Source organism: Sus scrofa, chromosome 15, assembly GCF_054392235.1.
Source record: "Sus scrofa isolate SSC_HxYL_T2T_F1_AM1 chromosome 15, Sscrofa_HxYL_maternal_Yorkshire_Landrace_v2.0, whole genome shotgun sequence".
Lineage (NCBI taxonomy): Eukaryota > Metazoa > Chordata > Mammalia > Artiodactyla > Suidae > Sus > Sus scrofa.
The window spans coordinates 58,940,362-58,958,839 of NC_139397.1; the positions used below are offsets into that span (position 1 = coordinate 58,940,362).

Here is an 18,478-nt window from a genome sequence, read left to right on the forward strand (position 1 = left end):
AGTATATATGTAAAACATTTGGTTTAATTTTTGAATGTATTGTTGTTTATACTGTTATGTTGGAATTGCCGTTGGCACATATATGCATAGTGAAAGTTCCAGCCTGAGAACTGGCTTGAGTCGCGATGTGTGAATCTGCTCATCACCCAGATTATGGGTAAAGTGTCCAGACTGCACTGATCGCGGAGCATGCCTGCTTGACCTTGAATGGTATTGTGTTTTGTTTCACCATAGGTTAACCATGCTAAGAGAGGCCTCTGATGAAATTGCGGCTGAGGAAGGGGCTGAAGATAAGTTGGCTGAAGGCAATCACTGTGCAGAAGACTTAAGCTCATGCCTGAGTGTGCCGGAGGTGAATGAGGACATGAGTAGGAAAAGGAACAGCTGTGCCAATGACCTTGGGAGTCAGCCTCCCTCTGGAGTACCTGCCCTGGTGAGCTTTCTCAGCTACCCCTCCTAAAACTTGGTCTCCCAGAGGCACCACGAGGACCCATTTTGTGTCTTCAAGTATAATTCCTTATTAGGATTTTGTGCCAGGATGGGCATTTATGGGAGTAGACCATAAGAAGCGTTGTAAATGCCTTGACATTTTCAAATAGGCCCCAAATATTCATTTTCCACTTAAATTTCATGTAAGAAGACAGTGCTATTTAGCTCTCTGTAAATGTCCTGTGAATATTTACTGAAAGCATTTTCAGAACTAAGTTTCATAAATGTTGTAAGTTTATTTCAATTTTAAGCAAGAGGTAAGCATGTAAAGCTCATTTTGGTTAGATGGTGCCCTGATTGAGGTGACACCAGAAGGTGGCAGATGACTCCGTTTAGGCACAGGCGCCAGCCATGTGTATTAAGCAGATGACTTTGCTAGTTAGTAAGAGGCACGTTAAGACTGACAGCCCCAAAGGGGAAAAATCATTTTCAGGGTTTGAGGATGCTGGCAAACTTGGGAACTCTGGAATTTCAATTCTTTATTTTTGAGAAACATAATGTTATACGTTAATGGAAGACTTCACATGTACGTATACTCCCGGCCCTCGGAATCTGCATCCTCGGATTCAACCAGCCTTGAATCTGATTCAGCAAAGGGCAGATTGTGAACCGTACACAATGGCTGAAGGCGAGAAAGTGGAACCACAGATAGAGGACCAACCATGGGACCCGTGCATTCACGGATGTTGGCACCCTGGAACCCATCCCCATGAATACCAAGGGATGATGGTGTATATATATATAATTGCACATTCTGTGTAAACCTGAGGTTCAATTTTCATTTTCTTTAATTACTTTTATCATTTATTCTGAAAAAAATGAATCAGAAAGTTGAATAATGTTAAGAGTGAAGCATTCTCAAATGAGATTCTTTATAGAAGCACATTTGCCCTCTGTAGATCTAAACTTTCATTTTAAAAATCGAATCTGTTAGAGGTGGCACCGCCACTTATAGGTCACCCTCCTGGGCAGATGTTATCCTACCCACAGAGGGTAACTTCCTAAGACCTAAGCAGAAAACCATCACGCGCGGTTCCCATCAGGAGAAAGAAGCCTATCTCTTAGAAGTAGCCTTGGTGCTAGATGAGTCTCTTGTAAGATTAGGTATTTCTTTCCTACTCAGAAGAAAGTAGCATCCACTTGCCTACGTGTCTCCAATCCTGACAAGTTCCTGACTCCTATTCTAGGTTGATAAAGAGACAAACACGGACGAGGCAGGCAGTGCCAGTGTGGCAGTTCGCCCCAAAGACCGCAGCGGTCTGAGCGCCCGACAGCGTCCCTTCGTGAGGAGCAGCGTGATTGTTCGCTCGCAGACCTTCTCCCCTGGGGAGCGGAGCCAGTACGTCTGCAGGGTAAGCCATCTGCAGGTGGGGCGTCGACGGGGCGGGGCGTCTGTGGGGCAGGGCATTATCTTCAGGGCAGGGGCTCTGTGTGGGGTGGGGCTGGTTGTCAGGCAGACAGACCTCTTGGGGAGCTGCTGCCTGTCCCTGACCCCTGCCAGGGAGTGGCCTATTAGTGGCAATAGATTGTGCCACAGAGATCTTGAAACACTACAAATACTCATGGCTAGAAATGCCATAAAATATCACTCTCAATCGTTTTTTGTAGTTTGAGTTGTGGAACTTTTTTTCTTTCTTTTCCCAAATTTAATGTCTCTTTGCTTCTAATGCCATTTATTGGCAAATAAGTAACATTAAAGATCTGGCTGCTAAGTCTGTTTGGACATTAGGATATATTTAGAAACTTCAAGTAACTTGAGATTTATAATATCTTTTTGTTTTTTTTTTTTTTGTCTTTTGTCTTTTTAGGGCCGCACCCATGGTACATGGAGGTTCCCAGGCTAGGGGTCCAATCGGAACTGTAGATTTATAATATCATATATATTTCTGCCGCATTTCATACATACTTCAAACCACATTAGTCCTGCTGAATCAAAAATTGTGAATTGGGAGTTTGCATCGTGGCTCAGTGGAAATGAATCCGACTAGTATCCATGAGGACACAGGTTCGATCCCTGGCCTTGCTCAGTGGGTTGAGGATCCAGCATTGCCCTGAGCTGTGGTATAGGTCGCAGCTGCAGCTTGGATCCTGCCTTGTTGTGGCTGTGTTATAGGCCAGTGGCTACAGCTCCAATTTGACCCCTAGCCTGGGAACCCCTCCATATGCCGTGGGTGCGCCCCTAAAAGACAAAAAAAAAAAATTGTGAATTGGGTTTTAGAACAAAAATCGCCCTTACTAATGCCTCCAGACACTGAATCACATTCAGAGTTCAATGGAGAATATTGTGTAATTTGGATCAATTAACCAAATTCTACTTCCATAAGTATTTGTGATTTATAGCAATTTAGATTTAACATTAGAAAATGGGTTAGAAAATACTTTCAAAATTCTAAATATATGCATTCAATTCAACAAACATTTTTATTATGCACCTACTATTTATTAAGCATATTTGTAGATATTTGGGACTCACCCGTGAACGGAAGCCTCAGACTCTGCTTTTGCAGGGCTTACGTTCTTAAGGGTTGAGCCACACAATAAACATGATAGATAAATTGTGAAGACCAATGCTATAGGAAACAGTAGAGAAACTTAAGAAGAAATGGGAATGTTGAAGCTGAGGGTTGCAAATTTAAGTAGGATTCAGACGGTGCCATTTCAGCAAAGATCTGAAGCAGGTGAGGGAGTGAGGATGGGGAGAGTGGGACGTTGGCTAGGGGTGTGCTGGATTGCACATACTGTGACCTCACTCTGACCTTGAGCTCTGTGCATTATACAGACCTTTCTTTTAAAGAATGAATAGTGCATATTGGCTAAAAATACACAGGATAATTTTATTTCAAACTAGATGTAATTATCTTAACACATGACTTCTGATAACTGCCACCAAAAGGCATTTATTTAAGAGAATCAAGTTATTTAAGAAGCACATCAGGAGTTCCCTTCATGGCTCAGTGGTAACTAATCCGACTAGGAACCATGAGGTTACAGGTTCGATCCCTGGCCTCGCTCAGTGGATTAAGGATCCAGCGTTGCCCTGAGCTGTGTTATAGGTTGAAGACGTGGCTTGGATCTGGCTTTGCTGTGGCTCTGGCGTAGGCTGGCATCTACAGCTTCGATTAGACCCCTCATCTGGGAACCTCCATATGCCACAGGTGAAGCCCTAGAAAAGGCAAAAAGACAATAAAATAAGAAGCACATCAAACAGAAAAACGTGTTTGAGGAGCATTTTCATAAAGAAATAAACCTGTGTTATCACTACCTTCTTTCTGTGATAAACTTCTCAGTTGTAAACTTCCCCTGACATAATAATCACTTATTATCCAGTGATTTCCCTTTTTTTATACTTGTTTCCAGTTAAATCGAAGTGACAGTGACAGTTCCACCCTGGCTAAGAAATCACTGTTTGTAAGAAACTCCACCGAACGGCGAAGTTTGAGAGTGAAAAGGGTATGTATTCCCTCAGCAACACCCCACTGTCCTAGACCCAGAGACCATGTCTTCTGACCCACCCAGAGCCTTGACTGTCAGAAGCATGAAAGCATGAACACTGGCACCACTGAGCATCCTTGCCCCATGCTCCTGGGCTATGGGAGGAAGCCATTGTATTATGGAGACACAGTGTGTCATTTGAGAGGACAGGCCTGCTGGACAGTGTTCGTTCGTCACCTGTTTGGGACCTGTGATGATGAAAGCAGTGAATTTAGATGGTTGGAGAAGGGCCGCCGAGTGAGGGCGCACTCTGCCGCTGGCCGCCTGGTCTCCACACCACAGCCGGCTCTCAGCTGCAGTGGGGAGAACGTAACACCCATCCCTTTTGTGAGGGGCAGACATTCTGGTAAAGGAGTACATGGCTTCAGTAACTCACTTATAGACAGATATTTTTACAAGGTTAAGATTAATGAAGATGGAAAAGCCCAAGTCAGGTTTTGCTGGAAGCCAGCGATCTCTGGATGAGCTTGAAAGGGTAACCCTGGATGCATATTTAAATAAATAAATGGTTGGACTGTTCAGAAATTCCCATTTACTTACCAACAGCGGAAATTCTAATGGAAAGTTATTTGTTTACTAACCATTGTCTGGACTAATTTCCTAAGCTGCTTTATTTCAGCTGAGATCATGTTGTTCAGTAAGCAGGCAGCACTGGGCACACTGAGCCCTGCAGTGATGGGGCAGGACTTTCCAGCCCAGAGCAGACCTTCTGAGGGCACACGGGGCTCTTCCAAGTGTGGATGCAAGAGAGGAGTGAGCTCATCTGGCTGGGAGGATCAAAAAGGCCTTGTGAGAGGGTCTCTGGCCTTGATGCCCTGATAAAATTTCAAAAGATTTCAAAAGAAAGCAGACACTTTGTTGCAGGGGTTGGAGATGGATACTGGGTGCTGTCAGTAGGTGGCATGAAATGACACGGGGGCAGAAAAACACATGCAGGGGATAAGGAGTGACCCAGCTCGGTCAGAGTTCAGCCACTGTGGATGGAGGGGCTGGGAGTGGAGATTGGAAGCTTAAGTTGTATAATTATCCCCCCCAGTGACTCTGGTTTAAAGCCACTGTGTGACTAGGTAACATTTAACTTCCTAGTTACTAGACAGTCATAAGCGCATTTCTCTTTTCTTTTCTTTCTCTCTCTTTCTCTCTCTCTCTCTTTTTTTTTTTTTTTTGCCTTTTTGCCTTTTTGCCTTTTTTAGGGCTGCACCTGAGGCATATGGAGGTTCCCAGGCTAGGGGTCGAATGGGAGCTGTAGCCGCCAGCCTATGCCACAGCCACAGCACCTCGGGATTTGAGCCACGTCTGTGACCTACACCACAGCTCACAGCAACACCGGATCCTCAACCCATTGAGTGAGGCCAGGGATCGAACCTTCGTCCTCATGGATACTAGTGAGATTCGTTTCTGCTGAGCCACCACAGGAACTCTACATTTCTCTTTTCTACATAATTCAAAATAAATATGAATTTATTTAACATCAGCATTTTCAGGACATTTTGAAGTACAGATCTTTCAAATTACCAAACTTTATGCTTTGAAAGCACCTAAATTTCCACCAGTTTGAATGAAAATTCTTCTCTTCTCCTTTAAAAGTCCCCTGCATTTTTTTTTTTTTTTTGTCTTTTTGCCTTTTCTAGGCCCGCACCCAGGCACATGGAGGTTCCCAGGACAGGAGTAGAATCAGAGCTGTAGCCACCGGCCTGCGCCAAAGCCGCAGCAATGCAGGATCCGAGCCACGTCTGCGACCTACACCACAGCTCACGGCAAAGCCGGATCCTTAACCCACTGAGCAAGGCCAGGGATCGTACCCAAAACTTCATGGTTCCTAGTCGGATTCGTTAACCACTGCTCCACGACAGGAACTCCTCCCCTGCATTTTTAAAAGCACATACTCTTAGAGGATGGTAGCCCTTTTCAAAGAAGTTTTAACCATAGTGTGTATGAACTGAATGGAGCTGAAAAACAGTCAAGGTACTGATAAACTTAGTTATTAGAACTTCTTGAACCAGACAAAGGTGAATTCTGAGACATTGTTTAGGAGATTATTTAAGGTGGGCAGAGAGTGAGTTCCCATCATAGCACCGCAGAAGTGAATCCGACTGGTATCCATGAGGATGTGGGTTTGATCCATGGGTTTGCTCGATAGATCAGGGATCCGGTGCTGCCGTGAGCTGTGGTGTAGGTCGCAGATGCGGCTTGGATCCCGCGTTGCTGTGGATGTGGTATAGGCTGGCAGCTACAGCTCCAATTCAACCCCTAGCCTGGGAACCTCCACATGCCAAGGGTGCAGCCCTAGAAAACATAAAGTGGGCAGAGGGTTTGGTAGATGTAAATGGGGAACAGTACTCTGATTTAGGAGACAGAACATGAGAAAGAGGTGGAGGTGAAGAGCAGAAGTGTCTCTGAAGGTCACTGAGAACGGCTGGGAAGGCAGTGCCCGGGGCATGAGGCAGGAGGCTGGGGAGACCCGTCGGCACTGCTCTTCCCATTTCAGCGTGCGACACTGATGGCCAGAAAGCATTTACGGCAGGAGCTTTGACACCAAGGCATTTGGCAAGTCTTAGAAATCAGTGAGCCCTCTGTCGAACACTTCCCAGCAGGCCCCTGCCACAGGCGTCTTTAGAAAGCCTCCACCTGCCTGACACCTAGTACAGATTCCTGACCAGAAACTTGAGTAATGCAGGTGAAGAGAGTGTGTTTAGAGGATTCTGCTGTGTAATAAGTTTGCTAGCACAGAGGCCGAATAAAGGGAGATCCAATAATAAGAATGTTAGAGAATGTTCCAGCAGTATGTGCTGAGCAAGGAGACAATGAAAGCTATTCAGACCTGGGCTGCGGCTCTGAAACGGGAAGAGGGACAGACAGGCTTCTCTCTCCCTTTCGTCTGTCATGAGCACCACCACTGTTCCAGATCTTCAGGCTGGAGTGCCTGTCAAGTCTGAGTCCTGTGCTCTTGTATCAGATAGTACCAGTTTCTATCTTATTTTCCATTCCCACTGCCAACAGTCCAGGCAAGAAATACCTGCCTTGTTTGCTTCTGCTTCCGTGCTCCTGCCCAGCCTCATTAGAATTCCTTTCCTCAGGAGTTCCCGTCGTGGCTCAGTGGTTAATGAACCCGACTAGTATCCGTGAGGACACAGGTTCGATTCCTGGCCTCGCTCAGTGAGTTAAGGGTCCAGCATTGCCATGAGCTGTGGTGTAGGTCATGGACGCCGCTCGGATCCTGTGTTGCTGTGGCTGTGGTGTAGGCTGGCAGCTGTAGCTCCGATTAGACCCCTAGCCTGGGAACCTCCATATGTGGCAGGGGATTCGGCCCTAAAAAGACAAAAAAAAAAAAAAATTCCTTTCCTCAAGAGCGTCTGACCCAGCCCCAAATGATCTCTCCCTTCCCCTTACTCCCTGTGACACAAGATGCTGCTTCAGGGTTTATTGCTGTTTACTGGCTTGTATCATTCTCTGAACGAAGTCCTCGAGGTCAAAACTTCATCTTCTCTTCCTACTGTTTTGCCTACAAACCCCCAGCAGACATTTATTCTTGCATATTGAGTAATTATTTCTCAGTAAGTGGGTAAGCCTGGCCCCAGAAAGAACACAGTGATTCAGGGCTGAAAGTAGGTAATAGACAATGGGAAGTGAAAGAAGGAGCTGGAGTTTAAGAATATTGATAGGTGGAGTTCCCGTTGTGGCTCAGCAGTAGCAAACCCAGCTAGCATCCATGAGGACGCAGGTTCGATCCCTGGCCTTGCCCAGTGGGTTAAGGATCCAGCATTGCTATGAGCTGTGGTGTAGATCGCAGATGTGGCTTGGATCCCACGCTGCTGGGAGCTAGTCTGGGAACTTCTATATGCTGCCATTGCGTCCCTAAAAAGCAAAAAGCAGGAAAAAAAAAAAAAAAAAAAAAAAAAAAAGAACATTGATTGGAGAAGGGAGTCAACACCTTGCTCCCCTGACCAGTGACATACGGGCTGGCATGTACAGAAGTGGTAGCCAAGGGAATAAGCTAAGGGCCTGCCATTACGTGTCCTGAATGGAAGAGCTCTAGGTTTCCTATAATGTATTGGTTGTTTGTAGAGGACCGGCCTTGTGTAGTAAATTGGTCAGGCTAAGCTGGGCTTCACCACGGTAACAACTTTAAAAATCTCTGTGGTTTCAAACCATGAAGGTTCACTTGTGGCTTAACTGCTTGTTCCTGGCAGGTGGGCTGGACGCCCCGCTCCTTGTCCTCCCTCAGGACCCCAGCCACCAGGGCCTCCACCTCTAGATCTCGGCTGCCCCTCCAGCAGGGGACAAGACTGTACAGATGTCGTGCTGGCTTTGCAGGGCTTCTGCCTGGAGGGGACTCACATTCCTCTCACTCCCCCTTCACTGGCCAGAGCAGGTCACAGTCACTCAGCCGGTCAGACTTTGATTCCAGGGAAGGGGAGAGCAGAATAGTGACCACCAGTGTTGTGAGGGTGTTGTGTTGTTTCCTAACTCTGCAGACAGTGTGCCAGCCGGTCCTCAGAAGGGCAGCGCCAGAATGCCCAGTGCGAACCTCCCTGGACTTGGAGCTGGACCTCCAGGCCTCTCTGACCCGGCAGAGCCGCCTCAATGACGAGCTGCAGGCCCTGCGGGGCTTGAGGCAGAAGCTCGAGGCCCTGAAGGCCCAGGGTGAGACCGACCTTCCGCCAGGCGTGCTGGAGGACGAGGGATTCCAGAAGCTGCTGAGGCAGGCCGAGAAGCAGGTACAGCACTTGGGGTCACCATGAGGCCCTTCCCTGGAGGTCACGTGGCCTAAACTGCAGCGTGGAAGGGGCCCCACCTCCACCCCAGTCTGGCAGGAGTCTGCAAATCCTTTCTTCTAGAACTTGGGACACATTTGTTCCCATTGTGTTTCCTCCCACCTAGAGGCAGCTGCTGCATCAAACAATGGTGAGGAAAGAACCTGCAAAACAAGGTGCATTTGTACTGTTTGAGAACCGTCTGATTCCCCTGAGTACAAATTTTTCTGTAAATCTTTATTTTTACCAACTCTCTGTGCATAGATCATTTGATATGTGTGCTTCTATTTCTCATCCCTGACAAAGGACGTGGTCACCAGCTCTGTGACAGAGAGGCTGTTCCAACTGTACACCTTTCATTCTGGCCTCAGAAGTTGGTGAGAACTACCAGCTTCTCTCCTGCTTGCTCTTCATTCCCAGGTCCACTCCTTATATACGTGCAGACACACACACAGACACACTCTGCCCTTTCATGTCCACCTCTCCCCTGCAGTTGGGGCTTTGTGAGGTTTTCAGCCCTGTGGCCATAAAACACCTAACAATGAGCAAAGAGCCTGCCAATTGCCATAAAAAAGATGGCTCCCAGGGAAGCCATGAATGGAAGCCCGCAGCAGAGCCCAGACTTGCCTCCCTTGTCAGAAAAGCTGTCAGGCCTCTGGGTCACACTCCATAACCTTCCTCCTCTGTGGCTGAAAGTCTGTTTTGCAGCCCAGAGTAGGAATCAGAGTTAGTGTCCTCAAGCACCACACAACCCCCTTAGGAAGCAGAGTGAGAAACTAAGGACTGTAAATTAGAACTGGATTGTGTTCCTTGCTCCGTCAGGCTCATTAACTGCTCATCACTGTAAGTAAATCACTGGACCTTTCTGCAGGTCAGGCCCCCTCGCGTAAACTGGAGGTCAGGCACACTCTCCTGGAACCCAGGGCATAAAAACTGGCTTCTGATCCTTGTGAACCAGGCAGACTTGTCAGAGACGGGGAGAGGCATGTCCAGGGAGGGTTGGCATTTTTCCAAAGGACCCTCAAGTTGCGTACAAAGCAGAAATTTATTTTTCTTTCTCTGAGTATTTCCCTGTCAAAATGCCAGTGTTCCATGACGCTAGGCTCCTTAAAAGTGTAAACTAATACAGATGTTAACATCTTTAAAAGTTAAAATCTGCTAAGAAAAGTTGTGCCAAAGCTATTAATACATCTCATTCAACAAAATAAATCTTAATGATTACAGTGAAGTACTCAGCATTGAGACTTAACTGCCTGCAGAGTTGGCTGTTATTGATTGTTAACAGCTGATGAAAATTTGATGCTATATTTTGGCACCCAGGCTTTTGGAGGAAGATACAGATCCAGGTATAGATATAAATATATAAACACAGAGAAAAAGGGAGTCTTTAGCGAAGTGTGTTCTTATACAGCAGGAAGAGGAACAGCTGCTTGTGTTCCATGGTAGTCAGTCTTACTTTGCACAAATCAAAGCCAAGTTTGTTTGTTTGTGGCCGAACCCACGGCATGCAGAAGTTCCCAGGCCAGGGATTGAACCTGAGCCACTGCAGTGACAACGCCAGATCCTTAACCACTAGGCCACCAGGGAACTCCAAAGTCAGGTTTCAAGGGGATTTTGCAGTCACAGCATAAATGCTGGTAGTTGAAACTATCAGCAGCCTTTAAGGTTACTTAGAGGGACTGTCTTAATAGGACGCTACAGGGGATAAAATAGCCCTCTACCCTCCCTTTCATATGGAAGGGGACCAAGTTCTGAACAGGTGCCCTGGGGCCTCTTGTATCTCCGATCTGCTAAAATACACTTTCTTGGGGAAATGGACCAGATTTTCTTACCTAATCATATCCAGCCTGTACCTTCGTTCTCTGGCTTTTCCTGATTTCTCTGTTTGTTCAAATCAATAAGCAGATGGCCATTTTAAGACTGTTATGTTCATGATATAAATTACTGAGATTTAGAATAGCAGCAATACTTTAGTAGAATGACTAGTTTCCTAGTTTGATGTACCACATCCTGGTAGGAGTCGTTCCTTTGTGTTTACTAAGTCCCTCACCTGGGGCCTTTCCAAAAAGTGGTGTAAGTTGATTCCTCATAAATACATGCCTGAATAAATAGTTTTGGTAAAATGTCATCTTTCCTAAAAGTGCAACAGCATTTTTTGCTTTCAAGTTTAAAGTGAGTTTAGTGCACTTTTGTGATAAGAATATTATAAATTTTTAAAAGTTTGAGTTCCCACTGTGGTGCAGTGGGTTAAGAATCCAACTGCAGCATCTTGGGTCACTGCAGAAGTGACGATTCAATCCCTGGCTCCCAGTTAAAGGATCCTGTATTGCCACAGCTATGGCTCAGATTCAATCCCTGGCCCTGGGAATTTAAATATGCCAAGGGTGCAGCCATAAATTTTTTTTTTAAGTTTTTTTAGTTAAAAAACTAACACATTGTAACAAACCCAAATAATGCACAACAATAAAGCAAAAGGTAGACGTGCCCTTGAGCCCCATTCCCCAGGGGTGACCACTGATGACAGTTTGGTGTATGTCCTTCCAGCTCTTTTTTATGCCATGTATGTGTCAGTGTCATTTAGCAGATTTAAAGAAAAATAGGGTCTAAAGATGTATTCTGAAACCAGGGTTTTTTTTTCCCACTTAATTCTATTAATATATGACGAAAAGTTTTCCATATTAGTAACTGTTGCTAAAATTCATTGTTTTTAAGGCATTCATAGTAGACAATATTATGAGTATATCATCATATATATTTATTCATAAATATATGATAATCATTTCATTGTTCTATTAATGATAGTTTCCCAAATTTCAGTTAGAGACAATGTGAAAATGAATATCCATGTACATTTTAGGGCACTTCTCTTGTTTCAATAGTATCTCCAGGGCACAAATGCTAGTAGTAGAATTGCTATTTGTCTAACTTTCACGGTGAACCAGTCAGAGATCTTGTCTCTTAAGCGTGACTCCTGGCCTTAAAGGTGTCTGAAACAGTATGTGCATTTGGGGAGACAAGATCCTTAATTCCCTTCTTGCCAGCGCTAGTCTCATCTGCTTTTAAAGTCCTTACCTGTTAAGTTAATAACACAAGTACAGTAGTTGGCCTTTTCAAGTCCAAAAGGGTCCCAGTGATGGGAAGGTCCACCAGCTCACAGCAGGATGTAGGCACCCTGTCAGCAAAGCCATTCTTCCTTCTGTGTCTTTGTGCCAACAGCTTAGTTCTGGCCTGAGCTCATCTTTCTCATAAGACTTTGCTCTGAGCTGCAAATATGAACATTCTAAATTTCCCCACCCACTTCCTTTACAGCCCCAGCTGCCCCACCATGACCAGTGGCCTCCACTGAGAAGGGCTGCGTTTAAATTCTGTCACTGGAGTGACCCACTTGGGAGGCCGAGCGGAGGAGAGGGTTTGACCAGTGCAGGGTGGGGCATCTTAGATGAGCAGTCTCCCCAACGTCTGACTTAAATTAATAGTGTCCCCTCCCAACACACACGCCCCCCCAACCCCCGGCCAAGGGCCAGAGCACAGCTCAGAACACATCCTCCTGGAAGTAGGACCCTCAGTGGAAACTGAGGGACTAAGACATCCTCTGGCCTCTCCCTGACTTCCGGTCCTTTCACATGCTCAGGGCCAGCAGGTGAGAAGCTATCACTTTGTAAAAGTCCTCAGGCAGCACACTTCTGAGTGCACTTTGCGGTATGTAAATTCTGCTTCAATGAACAGCTGTTAAAATGGCTAAAACAGAAAGAAAAAAAAAAAGTGGGTTGAAAAGACGAATAAAATGTTGAAAGTGTATTTGCCAAAATGTTAGCAGCATGTGTTTCCTGAACACAGTGCTGTGAATTATTTTTAATTTCTTTTGGGGGGGTTATCAGGTTTTCCAGATGTAACCAGGTGCTCCCATATTGTCTATGTAATAAGATTTTTTAAATGCCTTAAAACACACTTGGCCCGACCCAGTGGCTGCTCCCTATCAGCTTGAGTTGGGCATGTGGGTGTCGTCTGGTGAAGCCCCCAGATCCTCTGCTGCCAGGCTGCCCTCCTTGTGTGAGCCCGGCATCTTTCAAGTCTTAGCACCTCTGGGAATCTAACTAATGTTCTGTGGGGTCCTGTGTTTCATTTCCTTGCCAGGCTGAACAGTCAAAAGAAGAGCAGAAGCAGGATTTGAATGCAGAGAAGCTGATGAGGCAGGTCTCCAAGGACGTGTGTCGGCTCCGTGAGCAGAGCCGGAAGGTGCCCCGGCAGGTTCAGTCCTTCAGGTAGGCCCCGCCGAAACGCCCTGGGTTATCCCCGCATGTCTGAGTCACGCAGGCCTTCACCACAGGGGTCAGAGGGGAGACACAAATGGGGGTCTTCATCCCACATATGGTGGCTTCACAATGCACATGGGTCCAACATCCAGAAGGTGACCCCTGAGATGGAAGCAGGAATATCTGGAGAGGTAGGAGGAAACCCAGGGACGTGGTCCTGGAGCTGAGTGGAGAGAGTGACTGATGCTGTCAAACCCCACAGCAAAGAAGACGTTTGAAAAGCATCCCCAGACTGGATGCCACTGGTGACTGTCCAGGGCAGTTTCAGTCAAGTGAGAGGAGGGGCACAGATGAGGCTGGGTTGTTTGAGTTTGCAGTGGGCTTAGGTCTGGTTGCGTGTGTGAGTGTGTGCGTGGCAGAGTCTATAGGAGCTCTGAGGCTGCAAGGGAGCAGTCGGGGGAGCATGTGTGACATGAGGGGTGGGTGGGCCGTGCATGCAGAGGGACCCCTGGGAAGGGATGGGACTTGGTGCCAGAGGACCAAGTGGGAGGGAAGTGGTGTTGTCCTGAGTGGGTCGGAGGAAGGGACAGGAGGCACAGGCATCATGAGTTCACTTCGTTTCCTGTGATGGCTTTTAATAGAGTCAAGTCTTTCCTGCCTCTGCTCTGCTCCAGAATCGCTCTTGTAACTTTCAGAAAAGCTGCCCCTGGGGTGGTGAGAACTGCAGTGTGGTTAAAGGAATCTTTTCATGCTTTGGTGCTGTGGTCATTTTGAGAGTAAGAAACATTGTCCAAGGGGAAAGTCATCCAACACCAGCCATTGCTAAAACCTGGAATAAAGATTTACAGGAGAGTTCCCTGGTGGTCAAGTGGTTAGGACTCGGTGCTGGCCAAAAAAAAAAAAAAAAGAAAAAAAAAAGGTTTATAAACGCTCCCCAAGTGCCTTGGCATATAAAACCATTTATATCATCAGGCAGGTGAGGAAAATGAAGAAGATGGACTGGGATGAGGTGGCCACGCTGGAAGCACGTGGGGCCAGTCCCTGCCACTGCCTGGGCAGAGGGAGAGTAGGGAGTGGTGGGGCCTGTGGTGCCCTCTGCCTGAGTTGCCGTCTCACCTGGAGTCAAAGCCCAGTGCTCCCTGGTCTCCTGATTTGTCAAGGCAACTTAGAAGCCGGGAATTTTATGTGAGATAGCTCAGATGCAGTCATTGACAGCTATTTTGGGTATTTAATGAAAAACACCATGTAAGCCAAAGAAATTCGTTTGCAGGCAGTGTTGAGGCAGAGACCCCAGTTTTGAGTTCTGCCTTCAGTGACATGGTGACCACTCTCATTTCCTCTTTCAAGTCTTAATTTTCTCTCTTATGGAACCGAACAGATGGAAGGGATGCTCCACCACAAAAAATCACTCCCCTTCCAGTTTCCCAGGGTTGTCACCCTCCTCTTCTGTCCCCTTTCCTTAGAGCTTTTCCACCTCAGTTCTCACATCTTCATCCACCATCCAACTGTTTGTTTCTCAAAGAAGGGCAGTGTTCTCTTCTTCTCCACAGCGCCCAGTGTGCCCCGCATCTGTGACACCCTCGGCCTTCATCTTGAGGGAATTCTGTTCAAATGTAGACTTGGTAGAGGATGGGCATGTTGCTCCTGCCTTTGGAGGCTCTATGGCCCTAAAATCTTGTATTTTTTTCAACACTCTCCTAACCTCTGAGACCCCCTCAGCCCCCTCGCTTCTCGGCTTCTCCCATTCAGGTTGTTTCTACTTGACCTGCCTCCACGACAGTCAGGCCCCTTCTCCCTTTGTCCAAGTCCTGGTAGCGCTCACCAAGGTGCCCTTACTTTAGTGTGGTGTTGACTTTTCAGAATTTTCCCAGGATCACGTAGTTTGCTGTGAGAATTCTGGCCTCTGGGATCTTCTCCAGCTGGTCTAGAAGCTCTCAAAGGTAGACTGACCCCCGATGGTTTAAAAACTGTCTGACCTTGGAGATCCTGGGATGGTTCTTGCTGCCTCGGTCCACGGGTAGTTCTCAGTTGGGCAGAGCAGCTGTTCTGTTTATGTCCTTCCATAAAATCTTTTTTTTTTTTTTTTTTTTTGGTTGCTTTTTAGGGCCACACCCGCAGCACATGGAGGTTCCCAGGCGAAGGGTCAAGTAGGAGTTGCAGCCACCGGCCTACCCCACAGCCACAACAATGCGGGATCCGAGCCATATCTGCAACCTACATCACAGCTCATGGCAACTCCAGGTCCTTAACCCACTGAGCTGGGTCAGGGATCAAACCCATGTCCTCATGGATACTAGTCAGGTTCGTAACCCGCTGAGCCATGGGGAACTCCCTGTAAAGTCTTGATTTAAACAATGCTCTGGCTAAGGAAAAGACCTCCCATCCAGGCTTGTAGAGACCATGCTGGCATTCTTGGGACTGTTTTTAATGGGCACAGTATTTCCAACATCCTTTTGAAGCTGGCATGTTTCTCACCCCGACTCCAGGGAAAAGATCGCCTACTTCACCAGAGCGAAGATAAGCATCCCGTCCCTGCCGGCTGATGACGTGTGATTACAGCACCGACGACGTCCTTTCTTTACCACTTCATTTCTTAGCGAGGGCAAAAGACTGAACATTTGTCTTGTTTGGGGTTTTGGGTTTTTTTTTTTTTTTTTTTGTAATATATCTATCAACTCTTAAAGAGCTTTTATTTCACATCAGATTTTCAACATGTTAATTTGTAAAGTACCTTGAATATAATTCTTATATGTTTAAAAAAAGAAAAAAAAATCAGATAACCAAAATGGGATAATGTGGTACACAAGTGTACAGTATATGTGTATTGCCAGTGGGCTTTATTTTGTAAAAATGGAATAGAAGCAGTATCCAGAGATGTATCCTATTGAAATGACTGTTGAGAAATAACTCGGTTTAGCAGAAGGTGGTTTTCGCTCTTCCTTTGCTTTTCCATGAGCGACTGTGAAGATGGCAGCGGCGCCGGGTACTTCGTACTGGAGGGCAGCTTGTCCAGCGTGACTTTAAACCTGAGTGCAAGCTTCAGTGCAGAGGCCCAGGTCCACCTGAAACAGGCGCTGCATTCATTTCCGTCACCTCTGTTGGAACAGCTTGTTTCCTTAAAACAACTTCCTTTTTGTCCTTTTCTATGTGTCTAAAGAAAACAAAAACAAAATGCTGAGTGCAAGAACACAAGAATGCAAAGGAGCCATACTCCTGGCCACGCTCAAGATCCCATGACTTAGGACTTTAGTGTAGAGAGATGAAAGGAGAAAGCCAGTTCGCCCCCAGTACACTAAGATCCCACATCGGTGAGCAGCTGTGCTTCTCACTCAGCCTGAACTTGCGAGAGCGTTGAGATGTGAGTTTTGGCCCTGGACCAGTAGTGTTTCATCCTAGTGTGAGGTTGGTTCTCCATTGAAGGAGATGGTGGCCCCAAGTTGGGAGGACAGGCAGTGCTGGTAAGTGTGGAAGGCAGCACGTCAGCACTCGCTAGGTGAAACCAGGAACATCGGGTATCTGGATTGAATCAAGGTTGCCAAAAATTTTTTTAAAAATCACTTTAGTAAGCAGATTGCTAACATTTACTAGAGATTACTTTGCTGCTCTCATGTTTAGGAAATCCCAGCTACCGTTTGTGGTGAGGAGTTGGGAGGCAAAGAGAGCACTTGGGGAGATGGTTCATTTGAAGTAAAAGCTGAGTCATTTATTAAAAAAATAAATAAATATATTCTAAATGAACAAGAGAGAAACTGGCTGAAGTGTCCTCCAGTGGAGAAGTTTCGCTTCCCCCGCCCGGGCACTTCTTAAAAGAATTAAATCCCCTGTGTCGCTCTGCCAGCATAAAAGGCTTTTAAAGTAAATAGTTTTCTGCAAATTAGGTCGTACTTATTTCTCAGTCGGGAATACTGGAAGAGACAGTTTTGGGTGAGCCATTTTATCTAGCAAGTGAAATCAATAGTTTTTTTTTTTCTGAGATGCAAAAAAATCATCACATAGGAATGGTCCCCTTAAAAAAGAAAGAAACACATGTTCTGTTCCTAAGCTAGAATCCTCACTGGTAAGGGCTTTCATTTTCTTGAAAGTCATTACACATATTTTGGAACGTTCATCTTCTCAGAATCAAAATTCAAATTAAGCAATTTCTGAGCCTAGAACTTGACCGACTTTTTCCTAAGTGTCCCACCATTTTAGATACAACTATCTCTGAAGCGATAACTGGACGTGACACTACTTGGAACAAAAACCAGCCTCGTGAACTGACCGAGCACAGTCCTTCCAGGCTGCCCAGTTCTCCCATTAGATGACCAAGGAGAACTAGAAGAGCCCCATTCATCCTTGTCGAGGTCAAATGTGAAAAACAGAAGTTTATTTAATGTAGAGTTCAATGAAGGTCAGCTGTTTTCAGCTTCTTAGTTTGACCATGAAAATGTTTATAGGATTATGTGTGGTTGTACCGTACGATTTTATTTTCTTCATTTATTTATTTACGGTCTTATTTATGTTCTGTTTAATATATAGTTCGGTTCTGACCATCTTAAATGTCTGCCATAGAAGAGGCTATATTGGAATATTTACAGCTTTATAAATTCCATCAGATTAGCTGTTAACTTTTTGTAATACAAAGAGTTTCAGACAAGCATAAAAGAACAAAATCTGTCTCAGGCTGGTAGTTAACTGTTGTGACCAAGATGCTTTGGGTTTTATTTTACAACATTTGCTCATTTCTAACATGAAAGACGAACTTATTTTAATATAATCCTTTTTCACACTTAAAAAAATCAGCAATAGTGTTATGTATTTATAGGCAGCTCTTAACAATCCTGTCATATTTGTACTAACCCAAATGATTCACAGCGACAAAACATTTTAATAACTTGATCACAAAACCATATGGACAACATGAATTTTAATATTATAAATACTATTTTTTAAAGGTAGAATTTATTCTTCACAGGGTAAAAGAATGTAATATTTAGTTCTCAAGTTTGAATTACCAGTATGTTATTACGATTTTGTATATCAGAATCTAAGTGTTACAGGTACAAAAAGAATATTGCTAGCCAAATGAACAAAGTTTAGCTGAATCTCTGTAGCATGCAAATCAAATAAATTTAAAACCTTTTTTGGTATTACCTTATCTATATTGTATTAAATATCAAAAGCTCAGGACTGAACTAAATATTTAATCAGGTTAAATTCTGAATATGTTTCTGTTTTAATTTGTCTTGTTTGTAAAAGTATGCAAATACATCACAGATTAACTCTGGTTTCTGCACTTTTCATGTGTTTGTGAGTGGAGAAAAATTCAGCGCTTTTTTTTTTTTTAAACAAAGATACGTATTACCTAATACTTTATTTCAGTGTCATTTATTGTTCAGTTAATTTCCCTGCTTGGCACAAGCACAAAAGTTTACTTGAACCATGTTCCAAACAAGGATAAAATCTTTCATGAAGAATCCCTCAAGGAAGTCCCATCATGGTTCAGCAGTA

The 18,478-nt window shown here is 45.2% G+C and overlaps 1 protein-coding gene across 2 annotated transcripts in view; it reads left to right on the top strand.

The window, feature by feature from the left end:
- Window positions 1-18,336, top strand: part of WWC2 (WW and C2 domain containing 2) — a 186,933-nt gene extending 168,597 nt beyond the window's left edge. For both annotated transcript variants that reach the window (XM_085000947.1, XM_003359464.6), the window contains 6 exons: window positions 235-433; window positions 1,677-1,841; window positions 3,847-3,939; window positions 8,457-8,699; window positions 12,870-12,997; window positions 15,475-18,336. In XM_085000947.1, coding sequence (XP_084857073.1) covers window positions 235-433; window positions 1,677-1,841; window positions 3,847-3,939; window positions 8,457-8,699; window positions 12,870-12,997; window positions 15,475-15,541 — 895 coding nt within the window. In that variant the 3' untranslated portion in view covers window positions 15,542-18,336. The remainder of the gene's footprint in view (window positions 1-234; window positions 434-1,676; window positions 1,842-3,846; window positions 3,940-8,456; window positions 8,700-12,869; window positions 12,998-15,474) is intronic.
- The last annotated feature ends 142 nt before the right edge of the window (window positions 18,337-18,478 follow it).